This window comes from Alosa alosa, chromosome 19 (assembly GCF_017589495.1).
Source record: "Alosa alosa isolate M-15738 ecotype Scorff River chromosome 19, AALO_Geno_1.1, whole genome shotgun sequence".
Taxonomy (NCBI): Eukaryota; Metazoa; Chordata; class Actinopteri; order Clupeiformes; family Clupeidae; genus Alosa; species Alosa alosa.
This window is the reverse complement of record NC_063207.1, coordinates 12,021,030-12,036,854: the sequence shown is the minus strand read 5'-3', so window position 1 is coordinate 12,036,854 and position 15,825 is coordinate 12,021,030. Positions and strand designations below refer to the sequence as shown.

The window sequence follows — 15,825 nt, the reverse complement described above, 5'->3', positions numbered from 1 at the left end:
GAGAGAACACATCACCTTTACAAACTAAGCTAAATGAATATGTTCCAAAAAATGAAAAATCAAAATCACTGCACACTAAAACAACGTTAATAGTGATCAGTGTGCGGTGATTTAGATTTTTAAATTTTTGGATTATACGTACCTGCCTCACCTGCACCTGTATCACTACAGGCTTGTGCACAGGGACACCTATGGACCTAAATGAATATGTGTTAATGTAAAAACCAAACACAAATACTCCTTGGAAAAGAGCCACTAATGCAGAATGTGGCTTTGCGACATTCTCTACAATAGAATCGGTCAATCCAAGTTTGAGTCCCGAACCAGCCGTTGCAAGTCTGCGCTGCTTTGGATGAAAAGCATCTGCTTTACCAGTACCAGTCAAATGTAAATTTTACTTTAAACTTAGAATGTGCAAATAACTATGACTACAAATGTATATTCTCAATTTATAACATTTGGAAAGACAGAAATAAGCATTATGCCCGAGCATGTTTAAACGCAACACAATGCTATCACAGATGAGAATCTGGGTGGTTGGAGGCAGCACACTGAGGGAGAGAGAGACTAATGACGACCGTGCTGTTTATTTATAGAACAGAGATTGTTACAAAATGTGCCAAATGGTCAAACTGACAGGAGAACAGATGCAGCCATCAGCCAGAAGCCAGCTTGCTTAAAGCACTTGTGTCGGCAATCTAATGACTAATAAACACGTCTCAGTTTCCCAGGAGAGTTGGAAACACAACGAAGAACAGATTTTTTGAGCTGCCTTGAGGACTATCTTTGCCCATTTCTAAGGCTGTTTCTTTTTCAGAACCTTAAATAGACTGTGTTCTTTCCCCCGGTACTCTCAGTGGCCTAGTTTCACCCTGCATTTTGTTCCAAGGTGAGGTAATTGGCGGTAATGCTTGTTATTAGCGGAGAGTGCTGTTTACCAGTGTCATAAAGCAATTAGATTTGATCAGGATTGCATTTTCAAGCCTGCCTTCCAGACCTTAATGTTTTTCTCTGGCTGTATCTCTAATGAATGTTCACCTCACTCATTTAATTATTAATAATTTATAATATTTCTTGCTGCTCATTACAGGAGAAGCTGCAACAGCATAACAGTGAACATCAAACTGCTGTTTTTCAGGTATCAGTGCTTGTTTCACATTGTATTCGAGAAAAATGTGTTTGTGTTGTATAATCCACATCGTTGGCCTTGATTTTAAAACTATTAAAGTTATTAAGTCTCTTATGTATAAAATGTGAAGCACATTGAACGACCACTGTGTAAGGTAATGTGTTCTAATAAACGTGAACTTGGCTGACATGGCCTGTGTAGCAGCAGCACCACTCTCACCTAAGCAGCGTACGAGGCTTCTCCTTCAGCTCGCTCAGGACCTCTGCCAGCTTGGCGGGCCTCAGCTTCCTCCCTGCCTTGCTCGCCTTGCCGCGCCTGGCGTCCAGCAGCACCCTGCCCCGTGCACCGAGGTGGTGGTTTTGGGCCTGGACCAGGTGAGGGGCTGACCCAAGTGTCTCCTCCGCCTTCTTGTCGGACCTCTGAGAGGCCTCCGCTTGCTGGGCCTGGGCCTGGGCTGGAGGAGGATCTCTGGCTTGCTGCTGCTGCTGCAGCTGCTGCTGTTGCTGCTGCTGGGTTTCCCTGGTGGCCTGAGGCTGTCTGTGCTGCCGCATCCCCTCCAGCTCGGTGGTGATGGGGCTGAAGTCGGCCCTGATCCTGAGGCCTGCTGGGTCCTCAGTGCCGGTGCTCAGGAGTGGGGCTGAGCGTGGGCGCTGTAGCTGGCCCCAGGGACAGCAAACAAAAAAAGCATTCCATTTACACGGACATGGATTCACTTCGCTGACACGTTTATCCGAAACAACAAGGCAGGAACATTCAAGCTAACGTGCAATAGGAGAGCTGCATTTAATAAAAATAAAGATAACCAAGACAAAACAAGCATGGATGAACTGAGTAGAAACAAGATACAGTTAAGAGGGATACTAATAGAAGAAAATAAGTGCATGCTAAGTGTGAGTTAGCCATTTTTGGTTTGTTGAGATGTACTCTAAGGTCGACAAATTACGGTAGACTTCATGACTTTCCTTAATTATTAGATAATGTATTACATTTGGTGACCAGAAAATGCATCGAAATAAGAAAAATAAAAAAATATCCTAGTCAATGTTATTTTCACCACAGGATATCACAGAAATAAAGCAACTGTTAACAAGAGAGATATTTCAACTCTATTTTCCCCTCTCTTAACTTAGAGTGCAAAGGCAATTTAAAAGCAAATTAGTGATCTGACTGACAAAAGAAGATTAGCCAATTAATCTGTTTAAGCCTAATGGAAAATGGGCTGAAGTGAGTATGAAATGTGTCACAAAGGTTAATGCAGTCAAAACAACAACAGAGTAATAGCTCAGTTATGCAACCACAACAAAGGAAGATGAGCGACTGCGAATGCAATTAGAAGGCAGCAGACACATGCTCAACTCGGCTGTCAAAAAACAATCTTGTTTTTTTTGGGGATGAGGGCAAGTGAGTCCAGGACCATGTGGAACAGATGCAGGGATAACTGACGGACATTTTTCAGCTTCGATATCTGATTGACTGAGAAAACTGAGTAAATGGTGCCGTTAAAATCTTGCGTTCTTGCAGGGCACTGACCTGAGCTGTAGTAGACCCCTCTGGTTGTGTTGATTCATCTGCCCTTAGTTCCACCATTGAGTTCGATTTCTGGCACAGCACATTTTCCTGTGTGTGTGTGTGTGTGTGTGTGTGTGTGTTAAATAAGGGAGGGTGTAAGTAAGTGTACACAACATTCTAGCAAACATTCTTTTACAAGCCAAGTATTATGTCTTTATGCCTTATGTCTGATTATGGCATTTCATAACACACTGCAAACAAATATCGTTGTCCACTGTACTAGATGATCTAATCAAAAACCATTTTGTTCTTATAAAGCCTGCTTGTCTCTTATAGGCCTATTTGTGCAATTTATGAAGACATTCGGTTCAATTTTGGATGCCAGGAAACAAGGTTACAGGTGACTTGTATTTTCAGTGTGTGACTGTGGATGGTTTAGCTGGACTTTAGGTGGAGAACTGACCACAGAGGTGCCGTGCTGCTCCACAGCGTGGAGGGAGCCAGAAGGGGCCTCTGCCAACTCCTCCAGCTCACACAGAAACTCATCACCATAGAGTCCTGACCTGGCTGCCTGAGAGCAAGCACACACAAACACACACACACACACACACACACACACACACACACACACACCCAAAAATACACACACACACACAGATAGAGAGCTCTAGTTTAAATGCTGTTCTGTAATTGGTGTTTGACATGCTTGAATTAACTGGCTAATGCGTGCACACACACACACACACACACACACACACATACGTACACACGCATACACACACTTAAAAAGCAAAAAAGGCCAAATCAAAATTATTTGATAACATAATAACATACAACAAAATAAAACTACTGCCTGTGATAAGGCATAAATTACTAGCATTTGCAAAGCACGTGTCTATGCTGCAGTTGGCGTTCAATTACTCCCTGCAATCACTCATTAGAGAGGGCCACGGGGCTTAACTCAGCCAGGTCCGTGAGCCAAGCCTGATCAGCACTAGAAAACACACACTCTCATCGCTGATCTACCTGAACAGAAAGGTATAAAACACCATGACACTTCCTTTTAACAGTTCCTCACCTATTACTACCTCTTTTAGAAACAACAGTGTCATTGCATATGGAGTTGCTCTTTCTGCTGACAACACTAGACCCTACTGTGAAATTATAGACAAGAGCCCACCATGCCTGCTGACCGAAACAGCAGAGCACAGATGGACGTAGATGGCTTTGCATTCGGCTGCCAGTGCTTCTGTCAGCCATCCCAAGAAACAATGTTTGTGTGTGTGTGTGTATGTGCGTCTGTGTGTGTGTGTGTGTCTGTCAATGTGTGTATGTATGTGGATGTGAGTGAGTGAGTGTGTGCATGCCTGTGTGTGTGTGTGTGTGTGTGTGTGTGTGTGTGTGTGTGTGTGTGTGTGTGTGTGTGTGTGTGTGTGTGTGTGTGCATGTGGCTTGATGGTGATGAGAGTGGTGATGGGGGTGGTTGAGCATGCATCCATCTGTTCCGAGTGGAGTGGAGCAGTGCATCGTGGGTCTAGTCAGTCACTATGGGTTACTACACTACCTGGTACTTGGGGAAGAGCTTGTCCTTCAGGAAGATGGGTGCACAGCCGAACTTGGGTGGAGCCGGACTCCAGAACATTTTCATTTCACGTTCGCACATTGGAGTCTGAGAAAGGAGACATAAATGGGTTGAACATGTGGTGGAGGACATGTTCCCTCAGGCAAAAGCCTGGTTGCACTCCTGATAAAGCATGAGGAAATGGATAAAAATCGTTTTGTAATGCATTCAGATTGTTCCTTCACAGAGCACCAATAGTTACGAGGATAAATTGTGTGTGTTTTGCTGCCATCTAGTGTTCATTTCTTTATTAACAGGATAGAGGATTGTGGAACATTAGCCTAATGCCTGTCTTGTGTGTCTCTGTGTGTGTGTATATGTGTGAATGTGTTTGTGTATGTGTGTGTGTGTGTGTGTATACGGGCATGCGTGTGTGCGTGTGTGTGTGTGTACCTGTGTGTGTATAAGTCTGTGCATGAGTTAGATGTGTGAATGTGTTTGTGTATGTGTGTGTGTGTGTATACGGGCATGCGTGTGTGTCTGTGTACCTGTGTGTGTGTGTGTGTGTGTGTGTGTATAAGTCTGTGCATGAGTGAGAGAAGGGATTCATCTGGTGGTGAGAGTTTGCATCTCAAGGAGAGTGAGAAAGACAGAGACAGAGAGAGTGACCTCGAGCATGACCATGCCTGTCCGTGTCAGTGTGTTAGTATTCTTACAGCATGTCCGTGCATCAGGATGCGGGGTCTCTCCACGTAATATTCAGCGATGCGTTTCCAGTCCGACAGAGCCAGGGAGTTCTCAGGATCCAGGTGAGACACACAGTCCTCCTGCTCTGTGTCAAGGAGGGCCTCTAGTGGAATACCTTGACTCACAATCCTAAAGTAAACATCAACACCCCAGTTACTCAACAAGAATATTCAACCTAGACACCTTGATTTACTATTTACCATAAAACATACAATTTGCTTTAATTACTTATATTTACCAGAGCTCTGCGATTATAAGAGGCCGGCTTTTACCTCACTGAACTGACAACTTCGGTCATTATGAGTTATTAACAGTGTCCCCAACAAAAGACAAGAAAACACACTGGATAAAAGCATTAAAACTTCAGTAGCCTGTTCCAGTTGCACATTCTTCGCCTTTCCTCAGCAGGATCATTTCCCTCAGAGAAAACGTTTTATTTTAATTTTAAACCAACGTGCAGTCCTTAGCCAAAAAAACAACAGGCCAATTCCAAACCAGTGTGTTATTACATTTTTTTAGATAGAAGGAAGAAATAGAAAATAGAAAAGTATTTTAGCTCATTGTTTTTTTATGCATTTAATTATCCTAGTGTTTATTTGAGGCAGGCCTTTATATTTATATTTCACTACAAATGTATACAGGTTTGTTTATACCTGTGCGCGTCCAGCTGCTCTGAGCTATGTTTCAGTGCTGCCCTCTGCTGGAGAGTCTGAGGTATTGCGTTGAGCTGGCTGGACGTGTGACAGACCCTGGACACCAGCTGCAGTTCCACAGGCAGGACCTGGCTGGCTGGAGTGGTGCACAGGTGGTGGATTGTCTTATACTCCTCCGTGCTGTGACAAGACACAAACATACAAGACACTGAGGTTGCTTACAGCTATTGCCAGGCCCTCTCTCGCCCCAAATGACAACATTGTCATCAGGATAAATCAGGATCAGTATATACTTCGGTCTGTCATGTTCTCTCAACTGTAAATGGAGGCCCATAACCTATAAAGATAACTTTAAACCTCAGATTATGAGCCGGGTTTGATATTGTAAAATGTTTATTCAGCCTTCCCCTGCATGTGAAATAAAAATACTTTGTAATATGTTGTTATAACACACCTCAAAATAATATATATTATAACAAAAAATACTGACTCGAGGACAATAGTTGCAGATTTAATAAGATTTATAACAATAAGTTGTGGAGACTTGGAAAAAAACACCGCTTTGGTATGACTGCACATGTGAAAACACAAGACTCATAATGGCAAAATGACATCTATGTGTGTTGACCAGTAGCATGATTGAGGTCAGGGGTGTTTTTGTATCAGGAGAGGATCCCTCAGAGGATTGGCAGAAGAGCCGCAGGTTTATTTACTCAGGTCCGCTCTGCCATAACTTCTCACTGCTCTTTGAACCGGTGAGACAGAGCCAAGAAAATAAAGAAAAGAAGATATAACAGGCATGGAGAGGAGAGAGGTAGGCGAGAGAGAGAGAGAGAGAGAGAAAAGGGGGGATGAGATGAATAACAGAGAAAGAGAGGGACAGGGAGAGAGAGAAATAGGGGAAGAAAGAGAATGACAGACATTGGCACTGTGTGTGGGCTATATGCTAGGGCTCGCAGCAGACAGTCGGCTGGAAATGGAAAAGTCTCTTTCTCTCTTTCACTCTGTCTCCCCTCTCTCTCTCTCTCACTCTGTATGTCGGGGTCTCTCTCTCATTCTCTCTCACCTCCGCACCTCCGCGTCACGCTCCAGGTCTGACAGGGGCGATTTATGGGCACTTCTTCGTTCATCATGGCCTGTCAGCCCTCAGATTTATCACCTCTCTCTGGGCACAGATAAAGCCTGGCGACAGACCTGTAAGGTCACCCCAAAGTCATCTGCTCCGCCGCCTCTGAAAAGGGGAACATTCCTCCACGGCCGTCGAGCTGAGCGCCAGAGTCCCACCCTGTTCCCTATCCATCTAGCCAGAGTCAGGTGGTGGGGCGGTGGGACTTCTGAAAGCCCCTCGACCGTGTCCTGGTGAGGCCTCTTGGTGACCCCAGCAAAGGTACTAATTAAAAAGCACTTGTTTTGAGTGAAGGAAGAGAGACAGAGGAAAAGAGATAGGGAGAGAGAACCAGGAGGGGGCAACAACAGACAGACAAAGTCAAAGAGAGATAGAAAGAGAGAGAGAGAGAGAGAGAAAGAAGAGAGAAAAAAGAGAGAGAAGAGAGAGAGAGAAAAGAGAGAAGAGAAAAAAAAAAGAGATGCAAAAAAACAACCTGATAAAGACATGGGGTAAGACATGAGTGGGAGAAGGAGTGTCAGTGTGGTTAAGAGTAAACAGACAACCAGCGTCGTCACAGGAGGTAAATCTGCCCACATTGACAGGTGAGCTGTGCAGGCTGAGAGCATCCGACCTGTGGGAAGAGAAGGAGGAAGAGTGGAGAGGAGTCGAGTGGGTGTGCTGGCTCCAGACGGGGCGACGGCCGCCCACGGAGCCCGGTGTGACGACTGGGGGGGAGTAATTACTTGTTGTCTGTCACCAAGACTCTTGAACGGCGGCCGAGGACAGGGGGCGGTGATTAGAGTCCAGAGTGCTGCAGTGCACACAGCCTACCGGAAACTCTGAGACAAGGATCACACTGACAATGCCAAAGTGGCAGCGCTTAAGCCTAACACAATGCTCAGACCATAATAATTTGATTAATTCAAATAAAAGTCAAGCTGATTGCTAAGTGATTTCTGTACAACAGAAAGAAATATCCTACCCCTATAAAGAATGGTACTGCTTTGATTGGTCAGAATGCCTAAAATGTTCCTAGAATGTTCAGTGTGATCCCCCCTTGAATGCCTTTGTGGTCAAGGCCACCCTCTGATCAGCAATCCCTCAACAGCACCGCAATAACAAAGAGACAAATACAGAGATATAATTTTTTTTTACCCTGTGAAAAGTATGAAAATCTAAGACGGACATTCTTTCCCAAATTTCAAGTAGGTATCTCACATTTTAAAGATTGTAACAACAATGAGAAATGGCCATACTTCTTGGCAAAGGGCCCTCTGCTGCCTTTATCTAGAAATTGAGGGACTATGATATACAAATTTGTGTCTGATACTCACACACACACACACACACACACACACACACACACACACACACACACACAGCATCCTATTCTTACTCTTGTTTCTTACAGCTGTTAATTCTAGATCCTTTACCCCCACCCCTTCTTTTTATGTATTAATTGTTTTATTTATCTTTTCTTTAATGGTCTTATTATGTGTTATTGTATGTTACTATCAACAACAGCTTTGGCAATACTGTTTGCATACAGTCATGCTAATTAAGCAACTTTGAATCTGAATTTGAATACAGAAAGAGACAGACTGAGAGAGACAGACAGACAGAAACAGACACGAGTTGCTTTCAGACGTGGGTGTAAGTCTGCATGTTCTGCGGATGTCAAGCGGTTGGGCCGTATCTGAACAACATAACCGGACATTTGGAATTCCGAACTTTGCCGGCTCTTACACTACTCCCCTCCTAGTATTTCCGACGGACCTTATGTTAAAGAGCTCATGTCTGAACGAAGCGAAGAACATGCGGAGATTCTGTTCATGTGCGTGTTCGACCACGTTCAACCTGTTCAACCACACAGAGGTTCTGTTCATGTGCGTCGGTGTCGTTCACACATAATGTCCGCATGTACGCATCATATCTGAATCACCCGAAGGGTTGGACATCCGTTTGACAAAGATCCGCATATATTACGGATGACATGTCTGAAAACAGCTCTAGAGATAAAAGAGAGAGAGAGAGATGAAAAGAGGGAGAGAGGGAGAGAGAAGAAGAGAGAGAGAGACAAAGACAGACAGAGAGAGAGATCCACTGATAGCGAGTTGAAAGGGTCACTGAACGAGGTGAGGCATTTAGTCCAGGAAACGTGATTCACCGAGGACTCACCGAGTACACTGGATGGGCTTAAGCAAACAATAATGTAAACGAGACAAATTGTCCTGGTACATCATGTATCAAAACCTTCCTGTGCATTCAGTGTACTATTGTGAAATAACCAATACTACAGAGCATGTTTTTAGAGCTATCACTTAGTATTGACTGTGACCACGTGTATCCAAATAATCGTGGGGCCGTATAAATGCACCCAGTTTTAAGAAAATCTATCTTAAAACACATGTAGGACAGGTTTAAAACTGTGTGCATGAAACTAAACGTATGCTTGCAAATACAAACTAACACTATTCTGAGAGAGATTACAGATCTTCTGCATCTAAATGGCAACAGCCAGTCCAACACTGGAACGTGACGCTTTTAAAAGATACAGTATGCATTTTCACTCACTCTGTTTTTGGAGCCCAGGTTGCCAAATGAGCGAGGCCCTGAATGTTGCTGGGGAACAATGGAACCCTTGGAGGCCTCCTCATCAGTGGAAAGGTCTCTCCTTTAGCTTCTAATCCATCCATGCTGACATCCTTTAACAGCAACAGAAACAGGTTACACACAGGTCAGGCACTTCATGTACACACTTTACACACAAAGATACATTTGCAAAAGTTATTAATCATTTGGGGGGTTTCCACTACAGGAACTTGGGGGTAGTTTATGGGGTCTCGGTCATTCATGTGTGTCCCCATTAACTCAATGAACCGCCCAATAAGGATAATTTTTGAGAACTTTTACGGGGTAGAAATAACTAACCAGTGCAGCCCCAAAAAACTCCTGCAGATGTGTGAGATGTTAACGAGGCATGAGTGGAAGACAACAAGCGCATTTTTTAAGCACAGCAAGGCAGATGTTACGGCTAAATCAATTATAGGTCGGGCTACATTAGCTTGTTGAGTGAGGTACACTTTATGAATAAACTGACGTCTATGCTAAAAAGTAGCTAAAGCTAAAAAATAGGCTTTAATTCATCAGAATTGTGATGGTATATTCATTTATCAAGTAATTACAAATGAAACCAACATAAATGCAACATTTGAATTTGGAACAGCATAGGTAGCCTGTTGTGTCTATTGACCTCTGTTAACTCCATTTTAAAAGTATTTGTGTAAAATAATAATAAAAGAATAGGCTAGCTGGTGCAAAAATGTTGATGTTTAAAACCAGCACAGATGTTTTTAGCCTTCAATGTGGATACTTTAGGTAGTAAGAATGTTTACATCAGCTGAAAGAGCTGAATAACGGAGATTCCTGTATATGTTCCTTTACCCGGGTAGTGCACTGAGTCCCTGTAATGGAAACCTATTGGCAAAGGCCACATTGACAAAGCCTAGCTGTCAAGGGTTTGAGGACACCCACAGACTGTGTTTATCGCATTCTTTGAGTGACTGGACATGGCACAGTATATTTGGTTAGTAAGGTTAGTCAGAAACAGCAGAAAAATCTGAAAGCAGAATACTGCAGAACACAGCAGAGTACAGCAGACAACAATCAACAATCTTTATGAGCAATTCACAGACCAGGCTGTATGATCTGATCTTGAAAAGGAAACTTTTATTTTCAGAAGCAAAATGGAAAAAAGGAAATAAAGAAGTATGGTAATCCTTTCCATAAATACTATAAATCAAACTGAAGCTTCCTTTAAATATGTGCCTAAAAGATGTCTATGGTTGATAGTCAAAATTATGAGTTAGATTATGCAAACCACATTCCCACACTTCTGGCAGCATCAACAACAGTGACACCAGTGGAGAGGTAACTTTGCAAGTAGCAGGCTTGGCAAAACATACAACAGAATCATTCAACAAAATCTTCTCCATTTTAAAGGAATTATCCGGAGTGAAATGCACTTTAGATCAATTTACGGATGATTGGGAGTACATACGTTGAGTTGACATCAAAATCATGTCATTCGGATGTGTTTTGAGAAAAGTTCGATTTTACCTTTTTAGTCAAAACTTCGTTAGCCTGGAAGTGACCAGGGCAAGTCATTTCGCCGCTGCAAAACGCTATTTTTATACCTCTTCTACAGTTCCAAACAACATTACACTTACGTGGTAGTGAGTAGAGGGTCCCTAAAGCCAAACCGAAGTATCCCGAGGTCTTTATGTGGTCGGATAGAGAGTCCAGAATGAATTTCATCAAGCCAGTACCTTTCAGGAAATGTTGCTGCTGCAGCTGGCGTCGTTAGGGGAAAGTCCGTAGGAGTCGATTGCTGAGTGTGGAGTAACACGCTCTGGAAATTCACAATTTCGTTGCTGTTTTTTTTAAAAAAAAAACATAGTCCAGTATTTCTTTCGAAATTGAAATGAAGTTGTATGGACTGGACTATGTTTTTTTTTTTTTTAAAAAAACGGCGACGAAATTGTGAATTTCCAGAGCTGCAGAAACACTCCCACACTCAATCGACTCCTACGGACTTTCCCCTAAAGACGCCAACTGCAACCATTTTTTTGTTTTCCATTTTTATTACACTTTATTTATTTATTTATTTTTACTTTGTAGGACTAATAATAATAATAATAATAATAATAATAAAATTTTATTTGTATAGCAATAATAATCTGGCCTGGATATATACGGTGTCCCTGTTAAAAAAGCGTTTAAATCAAATAAAAAAATAAAATGATGTTGTGAGGCTAATGGAGGTTCACGTCTAGATCAATGTCTTTATTTGGTGTTTTAGCATAGACCATGACCAAGAGACAGGACCTACCCTCTTTCCCTTAGCAATTGTCATAGGACATAATGTTGACCTGGTATTCAGTTTAATTGATTGCATCACCTGCATAGAGTAGTAGGCCTACTTGTAAAGCTCCCAGGTAAAATCACAACAACAGTATCAACATCTTATTGGTTTGTTTTCCTTCAAAAGAATACATCAACACTTGCCTCTGTGAGTTTCAAATCAGGCTGCTCAGGTATGCCATCCATCTTGAAGACTCCCATGGGCACAATGTGAGATGAGGTGAAGGTTCTAGTGGGACTCCTCTGGATTGGCCCACACACCACTGGTGGTGAACTAGGGCTATACTTCACATGAGAACCCTATGACAGAAATAAACACATTCTGAATTTTGTTAACTAATGAACTTGGGTCAAAAATGATCATCATTCTTTCAACGCAACAACTTTGTATTCATCGAAAAATTATTTTCATCTTTCATGTCATCATTCTAGCCTATGCTACTGCACGAGCGAGGAATTATGAGAAAATACTGCGAAGAAATGATTTCAAGACGCTCTATCATCCGCACCAGGTACTCCAACTATAAAGTCATTCGTCACTGTGCTAGGCCCTCCGCTGCGACACCTTCCAGACCCAGCTGGAAGCCCTTTGTCCCAGCTCCACTAGAATGTTAACAAGGCCATGAGAAAAGTCCTGTTCTCCGGTGGAGGTATTTATGACACTTGTAAGCCATCCCGGTTTGAACAGCTTAAGTGACTATGATAAGAGCCTGTGAAAAGAAACAACACTGCACCCATTTTCATACAGATATAGACGGCCCTACGATACCATTATGATAAGATCGTACCAATGGCTCTGCAGGAGGTGTGGGTCTGTCACTCTTTCCCACGTCATTTGCTTCATATGTTGATGATTCTTCCTGTAATTATATTTTGAACACTACATCAATATACAAAATATACATAGCATTGTAGAACTGTCATGATAACTTTTTTTGCTGTACAATATATTGCAATTTTAGACCATTTTATGCTAACTGTACAATAATGTACACAGTAACTGTACAATAATGTACAATAATGTAATCTCCACCTGCAACTACAGTTGTTTGTTCCCAGCTCAGAAAACTAAATGTGATCATGTTTCAGGTGAGCGACTGAAAACACAGACTTTTTATGAAAACAGGATTTTCATGAAATTGTATTTTAGTCCCTCATTTAGATTCAGATCTCGGTGCGATTTTGTGCAATATCCTGAATCCTATTGTGGTGCTGAAATGATTTAGCCACCAGAATTATAAAAAAATTTGTTGGTGAGATTCCTCCGAATCCCCCTCAAGGTTCTTGACTCTTGCACCCTGACTTTAAAACTCGTTCCGGCACCGCTGCGGACCCCTCAAGCTGCTGGTACTTCTTGCGGGACACGCTTCAGTAGGCCCAGTGGACTCATCACCATCGGTGTGCACCCTTGACTCAGTTTAGTCAGTGTAGGTTGAGTAAGTTACTCACCATCATGAATTAAATAACACCCCCCGGCAAGAACAGGAATGGGACCCATGTCATCTGCTTGGACATCAGCAAAGTAAACTACTGTACCACCAATGTTGTGGGGTCACAATTGTCCTATTACTGAACTACCGATGCATGTTCTTAGTAATACTGCCAATTGTATCACCATGGAATTCAATTGCATCAGTTGAATAGGCTACATGTAATAAATTTGAGGTAATCAGTCATGTTCAAATGCAGGGATGGTACGTGTATTCAAAGGGACAAAGAAAATATGTCACATAATTGGGTAACACTTTACTTGACAGTATCGACATAAGAGTGACATGACACTAACCCCAAACCTAACCCTAATACTAACCCTAACTTGTTATGACAAAAACCGAATGACACTTAATGACAGAAGCATTATGCCGTAAACATTTATGACTTGTTTATGACACGTTCATGACAACATGTCATGTCACTCTTATGTTGACAAGTGTAACCCATAATTAAATAGAGAACAAACTGCAGCATCACATCTCTACATTGGGCTTACCTCATTGTCCGCAAAGTAGTCATCCCCGAGCACCTGTTTCATCAGCTCCTTGATCATATTACCAGAGGCAGAGAAGGCAACGGTCCCACTCTGTAAGGAGACTATGATTTCGTCGACTGTCCGGCGGCATGTCCTCACCAAAGTTTTGGCTGTAGCCTCCTCCTGACTTTCAACCTCTCTGCCAGCGATGTTCCTGGCCTCCTCCAAAAGCTCTGTGGCAGATTTCACACTGTGGGGGATAATGGGTCCTTTTGTCTTCTGGCCTAGGGGTGTTTTGTCCGACTCTGGTGAACGTGCAGGTCGTGCTCTCCTTCTTTTCCTCCTCTTCACCTCGCGGTGGGCTCTGGCGGACTGACCTGAGCTTGAATCATCACTGCTGTTGCTCTCACTTAAGTTATCAGAGCTCAGTGTGAGGCTGTCTCGCTGGAACAGGTGCCGTGACGTGTATGCCTTTGCCACCCTGGTCCCGGGGGCAAGTGCCTGCACAGAGCGGATGTGCGTCTTGCGCCCCTTGGCCTCTGTCGGGGGCCTCTCTGATCGGGGTTTTGGTGGAGGCTGCGGCCTCTGTGACATGGACACCGCTTTGGTGGTGCCGGCGAGCTGAGCTATAGCTGGCTTGAAGACAACAGGGCTGTCAGGAGCATTCACAAGTGGGTTTTTAGATGCCCTCTCCTCACCAGTGCTCTGAGGCGGGCTCTCTTGACTGGGTGAGACTGACATTTGCTTATCAGGGAGGAGAGCAGAGGATGGGGGAGATGGCAAAAGATCCGCTCTGAACTCCATAAAACCAGGTGACATAAGACTCTGCGGTTCCAGTGGTTTCGGTGAGGCATGGTCTGCACCTTCGGAGGTCACAGGTAACTGGTCTGACCCCTGCCAATGACAGCAGTCGGAAGGTAAGGTAAGGCTGGTAGGCCTACTTTTTTCTTGCAACCGCTTGGCCTTAATTTGCTGGTATTCCATCTTGGACTTCTTGAGAAGCACTTCTACATCCCTCTTCATCCTCAGCTCATCATAGGGCTTCAGTATTACCTTTTTACTGGGCATATTTCCCTTTTAAGGTAGGCTACCTATTAGAGAGTGTTTGTGTGACAGAAACAAAGGAAAGAATAAATGACTGGCGTTTTTTTAAGTATAGTATGTTAGGCCTATTTATTATTTTTTCTTCTATCTCTTTCTAAATATGTAGGCTTAGCTTATTTGGAATCAGAGAGAAGTGTTTATCAGTCCTGACATCTGAGTAACTCTGTCTTAGGCAGCTATAGCTAAGCTGATTTTCTCCTTGTCAAATCAAGTAGGCTACAACATCAAAATATACTAACCCATAAACCCATAAAGAATTCACAACGGAACGACATTCTAACTTAGTAAAATATTAGCCATAGTGTATAGACCACTTTCTGCAGGACCATAATTAAGTTCATATTTTGCACCACTTCAGCTGTGACGATGTTTTAAAATGACGTGTCAAGTAACCTAGTGGACAAGTTATAGCCCACTTACCTGTTAAGAAATGTTCTCAAAGATGTCTTCAAGGATTTAATAAAGCTGTTTTACTTCAGTAGGATAAATAGTGAATTGATTTCAGTGGGACTACTGGGCTAACGTTACTGGTGAGCCTAAACTACTGTGCATGCTAACTTTCAGTAAAACGACCTGCATCTCCTAGCAACCAAAGCACACAGGCGAGGAGCTGAAGAACTTCCTGGGAAAAAAGTGAAATGTAACATCAAAGATTCTAGAATCTTTGCGTAACATTGCGCGTGCGAAGATGGCCCACCACAAGCTTTAGTGATAGGCCTACAATATTTCCGACGCTTTCGCACGTTCCGTGCTTTAAGTACTATTTAGGAGAAAATAAATAAATACAAGGTTTGCCATTTGTCAAAACATTGGCAAACGTTAACAAACAAAAATAATGATTAAGAAATGTGCTGAAATTAGGCTATATCTACGATCAGGAAATCAATATAACCAAAGCCTATATGGGAACATTACAGGATACAAATTTACCTGTGGTCTGTCAGAAACCAGACTTGTGCCTTGATTATAGCAGGGTCACATTGTTGATCTATTCTAAATATTAGGACCGGCTAAATAGCCTATAAAATGCAAACCATCCCCTGGTTGAGAGTCATGATTTCGAATTCAGGTGCCAATTAATCTAGTCATTTGTTTATGGGCATTTGAGTAGGATCGTAGGAG

General features: G+C 42.8%; 1 protein-coding gene across 1 annotated transcript in view; it reads right to left on the bottom strand.

Moving 5' to 3' along the window:
* Positions 1-15,277, bottom strand: part of ttc6 (tetratricopeptide repeat domain 6) — a 44,057-nt gene extending 28,780 nt beyond the window's left edge. The window contains exons 1-11 of the mRNA XM_048228333.1: positions 15,124-15,277; positions 13,621-14,690; positions 12,419-12,490; positions 11,775-11,930; positions 9,282-9,412; positions 5,600-5,779; positions 4,916-5,075; positions 4,203-4,307; positions 3,102-3,209; positions 2,660-2,746; positions 1,349-1,785 (exon numbers count right to left, since the gene is read on the bottom strand). Of these exons, the coding sequence (XP_048084290.1) occupies positions 1,349-1,785; positions 2,660-2,746; positions 3,102-3,209; positions 4,203-4,307; positions 4,916-5,075; positions 5,600-5,779; positions 9,282-9,412; positions 11,775-11,930; positions 12,419-12,490; positions 13,621-14,667 (2,483 nt within the window). The 5' untranslated portion in view covers positions 14,668-14,690; positions 15,124-15,277. The remainder of the gene's footprint in view (positions 1-1,348; positions 1,786-2,659; positions 2,747-3,101; positions 3,210-4,202; positions 4,308-4,915; positions 5,076-5,599; positions 5,780-9,281; positions 9,413-11,774; positions 11,931-12,418; positions 12,491-13,620; positions 14,691-15,123) is intronic.
* Positions 15,278-15,825: the final 548 nt, after the last annotated feature.